General features: G+C 39.7%; 1 protein-coding gene across 4 annotated transcripts in view; it reads left to right on the top strand.

Moving 5' to 3' along the window:
* The window catches only part of LOC6036112 (protein furry), a 180,415-nt gene that overhangs the window by 157,408 nt on the left and 7,096 nt on the right, over positions 1-15,911 (top strand). For all 4 annotated transcript variants that reach the window (XM_038258698.1, XM_038258697.1, XM_038258696.1 and 1 more), the window contains 2 exons: positions 2,230-3,680; positions 13,575-13,804. In XM_038258698.1, coding sequence (XP_038114626.1) covers positions 2,230-3,680; positions 13,575-13,804 — 1,681 coding nt within the window. The remainder of the gene's footprint in view (positions 1-2,229; positions 3,681-13,574; positions 13,805-15,911) is intronic.

Raw genomic sequence — 15,911 nt, 5'->3', positions numbered from 1 at the left:
TGCGCAAAGAACAGCCAATCACATGTCATTGTCATTGCCCGACAATTTGAAGGAGCTAGTCAGTCAGCTTTCGTCATCTACTCGATCGTTGAATGTGCTGACTGAGCGCGCCTGGCATGATCATCACTACGAAGAGACCATCAGTGAACGCACACGAAGTTGAAACGAACGATTGCCGAGCACGACACTCAAGCAGCCGCTCGGCACATGCTCTTGCTTTTTCTCTCTTTCTTGCTTGTGTGGTGCTGCATGAATTCAAACGAACGAGCTCTGCGCCTACTCGTTAAATGAACAAAAAAGTGAAGATTTTGTAAATCTGAAGAAAAACAAATTCATTAGGTAAAAATAAGTAACTGTGCCAATTTTGAGCCAAATCGGTTAAGGTTTAAGGGTCGCTTTTGATCGTTTGCAAAATGAAAAGTAAAAAAAATATTTTTCGTTAAATGTGACGTTAAATGTGTCAAGCGTGAATCTCTTATGTAAAATTTTAGGACAAACAACTTTGTCGAAGATCACAAAACGATCCGAGCTAACCCTGTCGCGTTATAAGCGATTTAACCTTAACCGATTTGGCTCAAAATTGGCACAGTTCCTTATTTTAGCCTAAGGAATCTAGTCAGAAGGTATCTCTGATGTCGATTATTTTTTAATTTTCACCCTGTGGCATAGTCACTTTGGCCAAGTTTTTGCGAACCAAGCGCTCAGTCACAATTCACTCAAAATTTCGAATGTTCACAAGCCCTGGTTTTAGGTGACCGAACCAGGCAACTGTTGAGCTCATGTAAAGTTGTCCAATTTGATTAAAAATGCAAAACCTTTTTCAGTATAATAAAAATAGTTTACAATGCACAATTTGTTTCAGAGAAAATATGTATTTTTGCAATCATTATTGTTTAGGAAATTTTGATTAGGGACCATCCATAAACCACGTGGACACCTTTGAGGAGGGGGGGGGGGAGGGGGTTGGCGATTGTTCACGCTCCATACAAAAAAGATTTTATTTGTATGGATATCTTCCACGGGGGGGCCCAGATTACCAAGAAAAGTATCCACGTGATTTGTGGATGGTCCCTTGGCTTAATAAGAAAACGGTATTTACAGAAAAGATTTCTTTTGATTGAAAATTTGACTTACATGAACAATTGAAAGTCAAAATTTTGTCAAAATGTTTTATTTTATATGATGAAATAATTCGTCATTTAAAATTATAAGAAAATTTTAATTTATGAGTTAGGCCGTTGCATATATTTTATAAAGTTTTTATCTCTTAACTAAAGACTATAGCACGATGCTTTTATGTTATCTTGCGCATTTTTTTGTGTTGAAAAGTGGTATAAAAAAGGGTAAACTTTTAAAAGCGTTTGTCAAACAAATTAAACTGCTCTCTATTCCTCACTAACGAAATACGAACTTTCCATCTTCCACACAAACATCTGTCAAAGCTGTAAAATTGCGTAAAGCTAGAGAACAGCTGAAGTGCATGTATTTCTAGACTACCAAAATTCTTCAGTACTTTTATGCACTTAGACACGAACAGTTCGTCAGCAACCCCGCCGGGCTAAACGGTTAGTACCGTGAACTGGTGCGGATCGGGACCGCAGTCTGATAGAAGTTTTTAAGAGTACTCAATCATCAATTATTTAAAATATTACCATTACAATTTGATAAATGCCTAAAATGGCTGTTTCAAATCACCCAGGTTGACGGTATCTCATCAAAATCTATTTTTCTGCCATGTCGATGCTTGTATCAACCGGTTCTTTTCTGAATCCTGGATAAATTGCAATCAAATATTGATTAGGAAAATCTATTATAGGAACTGAGTTTCTCTTGGAGGAAAATGCTCCATTTTCGTAATGTCATTTGCACACGAAGTTATTAAAAAGATTTGAACTCAATTAAAATTCTAGTTGCAAACGTCCGTTCAAAGTGCTCTTTCAAAAATGTCCAAACCAATTCGTCTATTGAAATGCTTTTATGTAGGATAAAATTCCAATTCTGGAATGCTCACCAATTTTTAAGCGGGCACGTTTTAGTAGCTAATTGATTTGCAGCAGACGCACTAAGCAAAAAATAAAACCATAACCACAACCACCAATAGCACCTTTGAGCACCAAATTGTCTGTAGATATTGAATCTACGCCGCGCGAAATAAATCAATCGCAGCCTACGCGAAAAGCGCGGTAATAAAAATCGATTTTTTTTTCTTTGCTCCGTTCTCGCTCACAGGTCATCTTCAGCCAGTCGTCGGACCTGCTCGAGCGCCAATCGTCGGCGGCTTCGAGCACGGACGAAACGTCCGGCGCCCAGCAGGACCTCAGCGGGGGTTCGAAGCGCGACGACGGCCCACCCGACTTTGGCGTGTTCAAGGACTTTGACTTCCTGGAGTACGAGAGCGAAAGCATCGAGGGCGAATCGACGGACAACTTCAACTGGGGCGTGCGACGACGGCCGCTGTCCGAGGGCGATAGCGAACCACTGTCGGCGTCTGGCATCAACAACAGCGGTGGGAGTGGTGGTAACGTGGTCGGTAAGGGTCACGGGTCGTCGCTGCTGGAGGAGAGCTTGAGCGAGCGGACGCCGGTGTTAAATCGCCGGAAGAGACCGAACGCGGACGATTCGAGCGACGAGGAGGTCGAGTCGGAGTCGCCACTGGACGAAGAGCAACGGCCGATATTCTCCAAGGCGGCTTACTTGGGCGGTCCGCCGACCAGTTTGAGTCTGCGCGAGCGCCGACACCGAAGGGATTCGGTCTCGCGCAGTGACACCAGCGGTTCCAGTGCTGGAGATCTGGGCGACATTACGCCATGCAACGCGTCACCCCATCTGCCAGGACTGTTGTCCTTCCGGGCACCGATTCGAGACGAAAGCGAAGAGGTTTGGCGCCGGAATCTTGTCGGACTACTGGTGAACCAACCTTCCGGCCACGCGCCCGACCTGCTGAACCAAATGTTCAAACTGATAAAAGAACTCTCACACCGGTCGATTTCCATCTCCAAGGAATGCATGCGTTACTTCACCGGAACCGGAGTCCAGCTCGGACATCGCATCTCAGTCCTGTCCGACCTGCTCTCCTCTCGCGGAGAACCCCCCAAGATCTGGTACCATCAAACCCTCGTCACAACTCCACGCCTATTCGAAAACCTTCGTTACGGCGTCCTCGAAGTCCAAGAACATCTGGAAACCTTCTTCGACCGCAAAGACACCGTCCTCGACAGTCTGGACGCCGTCAAAACGTCCTGCAAGCTCGCCCTCTTCACCTCGGACATCGACTCCGCCAACGAAGGTTCAACCTCATCCTCCGCCATGATGACCGTGACCGCTGCCGCCGCCGCCGCCGCCATGCCCCCAACCGATCCCGCCACCACCGAACTCCTGCTAGACCTCGGTCGCGGCCTCTACAAGCTCATGTTCCAACTGCTCCTCCTAATCGAATCCGACAACAAAATCGCCATCAGCGTCGTGCAAAACCTGCGACAAAACGAGAAAATGCAGGACCTGTCCAACCTGTACGTGTCCGTACGGGGTGCCCTTTTGCGCTGCATCGACGATGCCGAAATGGAATCGCTGGATACGTCCACCTCGACAGAGGGGGAAAATACGCCCACGCCATCGCCCGGACTGCCGATGAATAATGCCGAGTTCGAGAACAGCCTCATCGAGCTGATTGACAATCAGAGGTGAGTCGAAAAAAAGGGGAGAAGTTTTTTTTTGTTGACCTTTGGGATATTTCGGTTGGCACGGCGTGGCAATGTAACTTCGTTTTGATAAAATTCTACGAAATTTTGGGGAATTTTGAGGTGGGTAATCATAATAGGTTTTATTTTAATTAATGTGATTTTTTTTTAATTACAACCCGCTGATTAAATTGCTGGAAATCCGTGATCCAGTTGTTTTTTTCATTTCGATGAAATCAGTAACAATTCCAGTTGGTTTGGTACATAACAATTTGGCTCATATTTGGCATTGGAGTTCCTTGGCCAAAATAATTTGGGGTTGTCCTATCTGAAAAAGAGTGGTTCAAAAAAATGCGTTTTTGAAGATTTTTGCAAAAACCACACCAACCAATTTTAGCTCGCACCGTTTCAAAAAAAAGGGCTTGAGTTGGGCTTCTGATGAAAAATACTAAGACTAATACAATACACATTTTTCAAACTCACAACTGAGATCACAGCTGAAAATATTTTTCTATGATTTTTAAAGATGTTATTTTTACGCATCATATCCAAAAATGGTGAATATCGATCAGCAGGATTCTGAGATATGATGTTTTGAAAATAAGGTTATCGGAATTCGGTACGTGAATTGAACATCAAGCACCATGCGTCTCCAGCTAGTGGTAGGGGAACAGCGTCTAACTCCATCCTTCCTGCTTCGAGTGATAATTAGCTCAATAGGATGTGAGCAAGCAAGTTTCTATCAACAGTTTTACAAAATAAGTTTTGCCTTCCTCACCTTACTGAGGAAAGGCTATAAAATCACTCGGAAAATGAACTTCTTAATTCGACCTTGTAGACCCACCTTCACGTATACCTATCGACTCAGAATCATGTTCTGAGCAAATGTCTGTGTGGATGTGTGTAGGTGTGTGGACAAAAAAATTGTCACTCGATTATCTCCGGACTGGAAGAACAGATTTTGACCCTATTAGTCTCATTCGATCCGTCTTGGGGTCCCATAGGTCTCTATTTGAAATCAGCAAGTTTAGTTAAGTACTTCAAAAGTTATGCTAAAAAAACGATTTTGGCGTATGTCCGGAAGATTGTAAAAAGGGTGGTTTTTGCAAGAAACCCTATCATGTTATACATTTTCAGAAAGGTATTAAAAAGACCTTTCCAATGAGCCCAAAACATTGAAGATCTGACAACCCTATCAAAAGTTATTAGCACTTAAGTGTTATTTATACACTTTTTGGAGGCCGGATCTCAGATATTTCAATGATAATGATGTCCGGGTCCATCATGCGACCTGTCGTTAGTTAGATAATCAAAAGACCTTTCAAATAAGCCTAAAACATCAAGGATCTGACAACCCTATCAAAAGTTATTAGCACTTAACTGTAATTTATACACTTTTTGGAGGCCGGATCTCAGATATTTCAGTAAAAATGATGTCCGGGTCCATCATGCGACCTGTCGTTAGTTAGATAATCAAAAGACCTTTCAAATGAGTCTAAAACATCAAGGATCTGACAACCCTATTAAAAGTTATTGGCACTTAAGTGTTATTTATACACTTTTTGGAGGCCGGATCTCAGATATTTCAGTAAAAAAAAGGTAGTGGGATTCCAACTGAAATCTCGAACGGATGCGTAGAGGCGAACTCTGTGGAAGAGCAAGCCAGCTTATTTGCTGACTTTTTCAGCGGGGTTTACTCTACCTTTCCCCCTGCACCGTGCAATGAAGTTGTAGATCACATACCAACTCATGATTTGCATCTGCCAGTTGTACATTTCTCGATAGAAGATGTATTAAGAGCCCTTGATGATGTTGATGTTACTAAAGGTCCCGGCCCGGACAGTATCTATCCATCTTTCTTGAAAAACTGTGCGGCTTCTCTCGCTCTTCCCACAACTATCATTTTCAACCGCTCGCTCGCAGAGTCCACATTTCCCACTGCTTGGAAATTGGCTAGTATTACGCCAATACATAAAGCCGGCAACGTTCACAAAGTCGAGAACTACCGAGGAATTTCAATTTTGAGTGGTTTTGCTAAACTGTTTGAACACCTGGTACATGGAGCACTTTATCCAGTATTGAAGCCAATCATCGCCAACGAACAACACGGGTTTGTTAAGCGACGCTCAACAACGTCCAACCTTCTCCTCTTCACTTCAACACTCTTGACGAACATTGAAAAATGCCAACAAATTGACGCTGTTTACGTGGATCTATCTAAAGCCTTCGATAAGGTACCGCATGCTCTCTTACTGGAGAAACTGAGACGCTATGGCCCAAACCTTTCAAATGAGCCTAAAACATCAAGGATCTGACAACCCTATCAAAAGTTATTAGCACCTAACTGTTATTTATACACTTTGTGGAGGCCGGATCTTAGATATTTCAGTAAAAATGATGTCCGGGCCATCATGCGACCTGTCGTTAGTTAGACAATCGAAAGACCTTTCAAATGAGCCTAACACATCAAGGATCTGACAACCCTATCAAAAGTTATTAGCACTTAAGTGTTATTTATACACTTTTTGGAGGCCGGATCTTAGATATTTCAGTAAAAATTATGTCCGGGTCCATCATGCGACCCATCGTTAGTTAGATAATAAAAGACCTTTCAAATGAGCCTAAAACATCAAGGATCTGACAACCCTATCAAAAGTTATTGGCACTTAAGTGTTATTTATACACTTTTTGGAGGCCGGATCTCAGATATTTTAGTAAAAATTATGTCCAGGTCCATCATGCGACCTATCGTTAATTAGACAATCGAAAGACCTTTCAAAAGAGCCTAATACATCGAGGATCTGACAACCCTTCCAAAAGTTATTAGCACTTAAGTGTTATTTATACACTTTTTAGAGGTCGGATTTCAGATATTAAAGTAAAAATTATGTCCGGGTCCATCATGCGACCTATCGTTAATTAGACAATCGAAAGACCTTTCAAAAGAGCCTAATACATCGAGGATCTGACAACCCTTCCAAAAGTTATTAGCACTTAAGTGTTATTTATACACTTTTTAGAGGTCGGATTTCAGATATTGTGATAAAAATATTGTCTGAATCTTCCATGCGAACTATCGTTGGATAGGTTTTTTTTTTGCCGATGAGCCAAAAAAATTAAAGGTCTGCGAACCCTATCAAAAGAAATTAGTAATAAAGTTGATTTGTTAAACATGTTAAGGGAATGTTGCTATTTTTACTGAATGTATTGACTTTATGAATGTGAGGAAGGCACCAACCACCTAAAGGTGGATTAAGTAACGTTTTTTAAATAGTGATTATCAGCAAACTGGATGAAGTTAGGAGCAAGTTAACCTGCCAAACATACGAGAATTTCCCCTACATTTTTTTCTCGACATTTTTGCGTTTTTGAAATTGATATTTGAGCAATTCTCTACGAAATCGGTCGATGTCGACAATTTTTTTGTATTTTTTGATTTGGCTCAAAATTTGTGGGGGCCTTCCCTATGACCAAAGAACAAATTTTGTGTCATTGATTCACCCATTCAAGTCTCTAAACAATGTTGGCTGCTGTCCATACAAAAATGGTACGTAAATATTCGAAAATCTGTAACTTTTAATCGAATTTTCTGATCAATTTGGTGTCTTGGGCAAAGGAGGCCGTTGCAAATGTTTTTCAAAGTACATGGTATATGTCAACCCCCCCCCCCCCCCTTGAAAATTGGTTCGAAAAATCAGGGGGCAAAAAAAGAAACAGAAGTCTAATCAACTCAAAACAGTCAAAAATGCATTATTTTTGAAAGAAAAAACACGAAATATCATACATGAAATTTGTCTGACCTCATTTTTTATGTAAGTTTGTAAATACTAAACTGCCCCTGATTGCATAAATGTCCCATATGAATTTTCATCGATTTCGAGTTATTGATGCAGTTTGATACAAAATTGTGTGCTCTTTCAAAAGAGCCTATAACATCCAGTACTTTGTTCAAGAAATCAGGAGGAAATCCAGTTTTTTCGCGAAAACTTAACATGTAGCCTTATGTATGGGACAAACTTCAAATGCGTTTTTCTCAGCTTGCTGTTTTTGCATATGGGACATTTATGCGAACATGGGCAGTAAAGTACTTCACAGATTTTTTGAAAAAGTGCCTCGTTTTCAAGTTATAGCCACCGATAGTTTGATTTCAGTGAAATATTAGCAGTTTAGAGTTATTTTTTCGTTTTTTTAATATTGACTTCCTGAATATTTTTTTTTTGAAGTTCAGCAAATTATATAGATATAAAATTGTCTAGACATTGAAGATAAGACCTCTGATTGCTGAGATACAGCGACTTAAAGAAATAGAAAGAGGAAATTTTAAGTTTTCTAAGTCTAACCCAAACAAGCCTCTATTTTCTATTGCCGAAGTCTCAGTAACTAATGTTCCGATTTACAATGTAAAAAATGTAAACGTTGTGAAATTTTGCGATCGTTTTGAAAACAGAGGTCCTTTTTCTTTTTCTTTATGCCGCTGTGTCTCAGCAACCAGAGGTCCAATCTTCAATGTCTCTTAGAAAATTTTATTGCAAATTTTCTGAACTTAAAAAATATATATTTCAGAAATGGTCACTCATGCACAGAAAAAAAAATCATGGTAATATTGCGCAATTCTCACTAACTTGGACTTCGCACTAAATTATTGCTATCGATCGCACTATTGCGACTTGTCAAACTGGCTTGGGAAATTTTAATTTTCTCAAAAAATGATCAAAGCGAGCCGATGTTGCTCACCTGTCAATCGCAATTTTAAAGTGCGAATGTCCAGTTTGGTGGAAACTGCGACTAGAAATGTAAATAAACAACTACTGGTTGCCTGGTTTTTGGAAATTTTGTTGTCAAACGTGCGAGAGAAAAGTGCGGGCCAAATCCAAGTTGCAGTGCAAGGATCAATATTACATCTGGGAAGGGGTACATCTTTTATGTCAGAAAAAATGTGTAATTTTACCTCTGGAAATGTGTAATTTTACCACTTTTCTGGTGCAATGTCACTTTTTCAGTCTAAATTGAGGTAAAATTACATCATAAAAGAGGTAATATTCAACCTTCCAAAATTACAGCTTCCAAATTTACATTATTTTTTTCTGTGTGGTAACCAGAAATATTTCGCTGATTTAAAATTTTGCTAGGCTATAACTTGAAAACGAGGCACTTTATCAAAAATCTGTAATGTACTTTTAGATTGCTAATTCAAGTTGATATAAAAAAATAAAGTTTAAAAAAAATGTTATCTTAACAACAAATCCGATGTTAAAATCGCATGCAAAAGCATGCACATCACCGTTGTGAGCAAAAGCAAAGTATGAGAAACCGTGTACACAAAGAAAAATAAAATAAAATAGATTTTGCACACCCCAAACATAACAAAAATCCGGTGAGAGTCATATCCTGATTATCAAGTCTGCGCCCTATCACTCTGGGCTATCTCACCATCTTAAAATCTTTGGGTTCAACGACAACGTAGCAGTAGGTTTCCCGTACGTCGTATACTGTATCATCCGTATACGATGTTTGGGGAACTTAGGCGTCGTGCATACACCAAGTGGATTTTTTTAAAAATATTTTAAGGAAACTTTGTAGTTATTAAAGCTCCTTGTTTATATTTATTTTATTCCACACATTTATAAAAATCCTAACTAAGGAAATTTTTTTTTTAATTATGCAAATTTTTTTTTTATTTATTTCTCCATGCAATACCCTATACAAATTTAGACGCTGTACATACAAAAGTTATGTGAAAATAATCGAAAAAAAGTTGAAACGACGTTTTTGATCGCATAAATTAAAGTTTTAGGATCATCAAAACATCCTTACAATTCACAAAAAAAAAAAAAAAGAATTGTCTCAATTGGTCGAGTTATGCCCGAGAACAGCGAGTTGAAATTACCGTTCCAACTTTTTAAGGGGTTGGGAGTTGGAATGTATGTTGATCTTTAACGGCATTGTATGGAAATTTGTTTCACAAATTGATATCGGCATTTGAAAATCAAGTGACACTTTAAATTTCAATTATTTTAATGTGTCTTTATGTTTGAGTGGTTTCATCTCAGGTATGAACTTGAAGTTATATAACATCGCGAGTTTAATTAAGGGATTACATACATGTAGAAAATCACAAAATTTCATATTACAGAAAAATTATTAAATCCACTTAAAAGATGATTTTCAATCACTTCTGAAAGTTTCATGAAGATATTTCATGATTTAACTGAGCTAGAGACGATGACATGACGAAGCCCGATTTTGAAATTTTGAATTTTCAAAAAATACAAAAATCAAAAACTGGCGATTTTTTATATGAAAAACAGAAAAATATTTTTATCTTTTTTTTAAATAAAGTTTTTGAAAATCGGTCTTCGTCATGCACTCGGGTCAATTTAACGTTTAACGAGTCAATTTTCAATTTCAATTCGGTTTTATTTTTGAATAATCAAATTACAATTTGTACATATTATGAACCTAACAGAGTTTTTGTGTTCATTTCAGCTGTGTGTTACGTCTTAATTCGGTTTAGAGCAATTATTACTGTAAATTAAATGCACAAACAAGAGTAAGAAAAAGTTTTCAAAAAACTTACGCAATTGCTAATGATAGGGGATAGGAAAAGAAAATGCTTACAACTAGATCACAGCAAAATTTAATCAATTATAGATGTGCTTGATCATCAGCTCCCCAAGGGCCAGGAATTGCTCCGCTTTGTTACGGCAGGTCCGGAACCGCGTCATCATCTCCCCGCGAGAGCAAAGAACTCCGGCAGGGTAAAGAGATCTTCCCGGTGACTTCTTGCTGGGCCGCATTGCCGCTACCGGCAGCGACCACGCTGGCGAACGATCGACCCCATCCAGGAGGGAACGCTGGGTTGTCCGCTGGAACCGTACGATGACCAGCAGCCGGCACGGTTACGCTCGTACTTCGCTGAGGAGGGTGGGACGCTGCTGCTTTCTTTTCCTCTTTTCCTGCTCCTCGAGGTAGGTTTTCCGTGCGCTGCATCCACGGTAGTTGCTGGTATGGTTACCTCCACAGTTGGCGCACTTGATGCGCGCCTTGGTTTGCTCTGCCTTGTCCCCCAAGTCCGCCTTGCACGGCAGTGCGCACGCCTCCGAGAGGTGTGTTTCACCGCACTTCACGCAGCGGGGCGGAGGTTGCAGTTCCGCGAGCCGTGGCCAAATTTCTGGCAACGGTGGCATTGCGCTGCGTCCGTCGGGTTCTTTGAGTAAAACCGCCAGTTTACCCAAAACCGTCCAACGCCTTAGTTTTCCGCAGGTCTTGAATTTTGACGGTGCCGCGGTCGAAGTACAACAGGTACAGTGTGTGTGTACCTGTGACCGTTGTCTTCCGCGAGAGGACTTTTATGTCACGCGGCGTAATTCCAGCACCCGAGAGGTCCTTCTTTAGGTCGGAGATCGGGCGGTCTTGGTACCCTGCAAGACGACCTTCACGGCAGTCTTCTGCACGGGGTCGAATGTGTAGAACTTGAAGTTTTATTCTTCAATTTCTCCACAACCAGGTCGAAGTTCTTGCTGTCAAATGTGTAGACTTGCACTGACGACTTACCGATTTTCAGACAATATCCGAGGCCTTCCAGCAACTCGTCAATATCGTCCGTCAACGTGTCCAAAACATAGATTGGAGGTGGTCTACGTTCCTTTGGAGAATTGTTCGTTTTTGACGTCGACACTTTCTTCCGTGCACGTCCATCGTCGTCGTCGTCGTCAGTAGTGCTGCTACCGTCGGTGTTGTTGTTGTTTTCTTCGTCGTCGCTCAGCATCTGGAACTCGTTCCTTATGGGAATGTTGGCGGATGTTGACGTGTTGGTCGTGGCACCGGAAGTACCGGAACGGGTTCGCACTGGTGATCTTGGAACATATCCGGGATGTAGCAACTTTTGTCGATGCCTTCTGCGCTCACGCTCCCCTGCGCGATGGCGGTCGACACGGCGTTGGGTTGTTTACCTTTTGCACACGGCCGGTAGACGAACTTCGCGGGTTTTTCGAGGCCGCACTCGAACTGCCACGGCCACGGCCGGCCTTTGGCATGCTGCAGGAGCAAACTCGCGGGTAATCACGGTAGACTACGGCGGAAAATTTCGAAAAAACTATAGAGCACTGAGCACTTGACTGCTGCTTGCTCTCGTGCGTACACGGAGGTGGTTTAACGAGTCTTCACCAAAATTTTGAGCCGATTTGGTCGAAGCAATGTTGAGATGTCGTGGCACCCTTTTTTTGAAACTGCTAACTTCAGATAGCTATATCTCGGCAATGCTACAACCAAATGTCTTCAAATTTGTTTTGTTAATAGATGAAAAGGAATATTTTAATGCCCTGAAAACAGATTTTGAAAAAAGTTTACAATTTACATGTACGATTTACATGTATGTAACCCTTTAATCCATGGAGTAAGGAATACTTCCTAGAACAAAATAACTATCCAATTTTTCGATGAATCTCAAAGTAAGTATGGTTCGTTTTTTTCATGACGGGTTATTTTCTAATGTTAGACGTTTCACTTGCAAATGAAACTGAAACCGATATTTCACGCGATTATCCTGAAATTGGGAGAAGAGATTGGGAATATCTTGAGATTGTTGTTAGTGTCAAAAGGAAATCTTTCGTTTAAGATTATTCCATCACTGATAGGACCAATAATCACTGTAGCTGAGATCAAGGGATAATTTTGAAAATATATAGAGCATCTTTTTTGGATACTAAATTTACAATACGTATTTAGTATTTTGCCCTGTTGCGAAAATCTTATACAAATCGAAAATCTATGCAAATTTTCAAGCATATTTTTCAAAATCGTACCATGGTATTTGAACACTTTGTTCGTGGTTCCCATTTTCATGAACGCTTGTTAACGATTTTTGGAACTCTTTTTTCTCCGTGTATCATCAACATAAAAAGGCAATTTTGTTTGCATTTTGGTACACATTTTTAGTGAATACAGTCACTTTATTTTTCAACAGCTCTTAAACTTTTGTAGGAAAGAATTACATGAGTATTAAAAAGTGATCATAGAATAACAGATTCAAAGTATTGAAATGAATCTGCAGAAATATATAATTAAATATTGGGTTACAAAATATTGGAACATCGGATATCGGATTTCGGACCCCCTCAAATTTTATGACCATACTTCTCTATGGCTGAAAAGTTGAGGGTTTTGGTGCCCTCAAACATATTAAAAAAATCTTGAAAATAAAAAAAAAACCTATTTTGTTAAATTGAGTTTTTGTGAAAAAAGTTAGTTAAAAAATCGGCAAGATTATTTTTCGGAGTACCTATTTTCTGAATAGTCCTCATCAATACCTACAACTTTGTCCAAAACACCAAATTGATCACCAAATTCATTCAAAAGTTACAGATTTTGGAATATTTACGTATCATTTTTGTATAGACAGCAGCCAAAATTGTTTGGAGACTTGTATGGGTGAACCAATTACACAATATGGCTTCTTCGGTCATAGGAAAGGTTTGAGCTAAATAATAATAATAAAAAAAATAGAATCCATTTCCGGTTTTGGTAGAAATTGCAGGGTGTGACAAGATAGCACGATAGGATCGCATCTACTTTTTTATGAAGAGTGGCAACATCGCATGGGGTTTTTAGGGGTTTTGTTGAATATCTCAGGATTGAAATCGAATTTTGGCCAAATGACGTTCTTAACTCAAGGGCAAATCACGACGATGTGCACAACTCTATACTCATCGTTTTTTGTTTAGTCAGTACCCTACTCATAGCATGTAATCGATACGAGCTGCATTGAAAATAATAATCCTTTTCCTGGTTTCAAATTACATCCTTCCACGAAACCAATCGCAATCAAACCATCCATTTCACCCTTTTTCTGAATAACGCTCATTAAACATTCTCTCTCTCTCTCTCTCTCATCTACAGGTGGTCGGCGGCCATAAATCACGTCAAACAGCACAAACAGATGTCGAATCTGTCTTCGTCGAATTACAACCTGTCGGGGGCGAGCGGCGGAAGTGGCGCGAGCGGCGGATTGCAACTTGACGCTAGCTTCGGCGGTGCCGCCAACTCGAGCCTTGAGCTGCTCAAATCCAGCGACGATCTGTCCATCATTCTCAACATTTACTCGCAGCGGCTTACCAAGGAGCGAAACGGTGAGTGATTTGGGAATTGTTACGGATTTTTTGTTGTTTTTATCATAATTAGTTTGTTTAAATTGGAGCAGTTTCATTTTGATGATATTTAAAATTAACCTTTACGAATCAGTTTAAAAAAATATAACCCCTGCGTAAAATTTACCCTTTTTTGCAAAAAGGGAGAATTTTGTCTACTGCGCATTTAGACAAATCCTTTTTTCCCGTAAATTGACTCGAAAATGTGGGAATCATCAATCAGCACCAGCTATTTGATTCCTTCGTCTTGTGAAACAATGTGGTTTCCGAAATCGAATCCGTGTCACAGCAAATTGTGCAGCAGACGATAAGGGGTGAAAGGGGATAATTTGAATAATTGATGAATGAAGGGAGTAATGAATGTGGTGATGGTGAGGAACGGGCTGGGGCTGCAATTGATGATTCAATTGATATCGACTGCAAATTAAACCGATGTCAGGGTTGGAAGGTTTTTGCAGTAAGCTTGATTGAAAATGGCTAGACAAAGTAAAGAAGTTTGCATAGTGTGGCTGTATTATTCTTTGTAGATTTTTTCTAATGTTCTTGCGGTTTGTTTAAATCAATCAATGGAGAGAATTTCACAAAATAAAAAAAATCGGATAACTGGATAGGAATCCCAGCAAATTTAGTACAAAAGAGCACAGAGGCATCGAAATATTTAAATATGTAAATACAATTGAGCTCAGCTCATTGTCTGCCTTTGTGGATCAATCGGACCGCGCACTGGACTCACAATCCAGAGGTCGCCTGTTCGAATCCCGAGGCGGACGCAAAAAATTCTAAGTGTAAAATATAGGTATTCGGTGCCCTCTCCCCGTGCCCATACCTTCACACTTAAGAGACCCGGGAGGCGGAGTCTTGTCGCAAAAAGAACGATACACGCCTGTGGATCCGTTGACGAAACCGCAAGGTTTAAGAGGGCCACATTATAAGGTGTTACGTCGATTCCGTTTTTTTTTTCATCTCATCTGAAGTGACGAATGACTTCTCTAGGTTAAAGTCACGTTAATAAAATAAACAACAACATCTCATCTGAAATGTAAAATGTTTGGCTGAAACTTAGTTAGTAAAGCAATTCTATACCAAAACCGGAAATGGTTTTTTTTCTTTTTATTTTTGCTCAAAATGACCTGTGACCAAAGAAGCCATTTTGTGTAATTGGTTCACTCATACAAGTCTCCATACAATTTTGGCAGCTGTGCATACAATAATGGTACGTAAATATTCGAAAATCTTTAACTTTTGAATGAATTCTCTGATCAAGTTGGTGTCTTCGGCAAAGTATTATTGAGGAACATTCAGAAAAAAAGGTACACGGAAAAAAACACCGATATTTTAATTCACTTTTTTCACAAAAACTCATTTTCCCAAAATATTTTTTGATTGTCGATTTTTTTTTATATGTTTAGGGGACAAAAACCTGCAACTTTTGAGCCATAGTGAAGTATGGTCAAAAATTCTGCCGCCGCGCAGTGATTTTTTGAAAACAGTGATTTTTGGAAAAAATCGAAATTTAGCCGTCGAGTCAAGTGTTGTGAATGTACCTGAACATCGTAGAACGGGGTTTCTCTTCTTTCAATTTCCAGCTACCTCTCCTGTTTTTATTTTGCTCTACTGATTGGTACTTCTTCACTGGTTTTTCTGTTTACCATTTGATTTTGATTTTATTAACTCTTGATTCTCGTATCTCCCAATGCTTGTCACTTTAACAAACTGTGTTTTTTTTTCTTTAAAATAAACCATCTACTAGTCTGACAATCGCAAGCTTCTGGAGGTGGCTCGCACTGACAGCGTCTCGATTTACCTATTTTAATCAGTCTAAGCCGTTCGACCAATTATCATCACTTCTACAGTTTTCCGCTATTAAATCAACATTCAGATACATCAACAATGGAGAGTTTCTTGCTCACTTTTATTTGAGCAATTTATTAGTTTGGAATATTCATGATCAAAGTGCTGATAGGCCGATAATAGTAATAGGCTGAGAAAGGGTATATTTCCCATACTAGTAATATCAGGTCTATTTATCATTTGCCTTTTCTTTGTTGATTTACTTCATTATTTATTTATTTGAATATTTTTTTATTTG

This window comes from Culex quinquefasciatus, chromosome 3 (genome assembly GCF_015732765.1).
Source record: "Culex quinquefasciatus strain JHB chromosome 3, VPISU_Cqui_1.0_pri_paternal, whole genome shotgun sequence".
NCBI classification, from domain to species: domain Eukaryota; kingdom Metazoa; phylum Arthropoda; class Insecta; order Diptera; family Culicidae; genus Culex; species Culex quinquefasciatus.
Note: the sequence above shows the minus strand (reverse complement) of the source record. Positions and strands in the feature narration are given on the sequence as shown.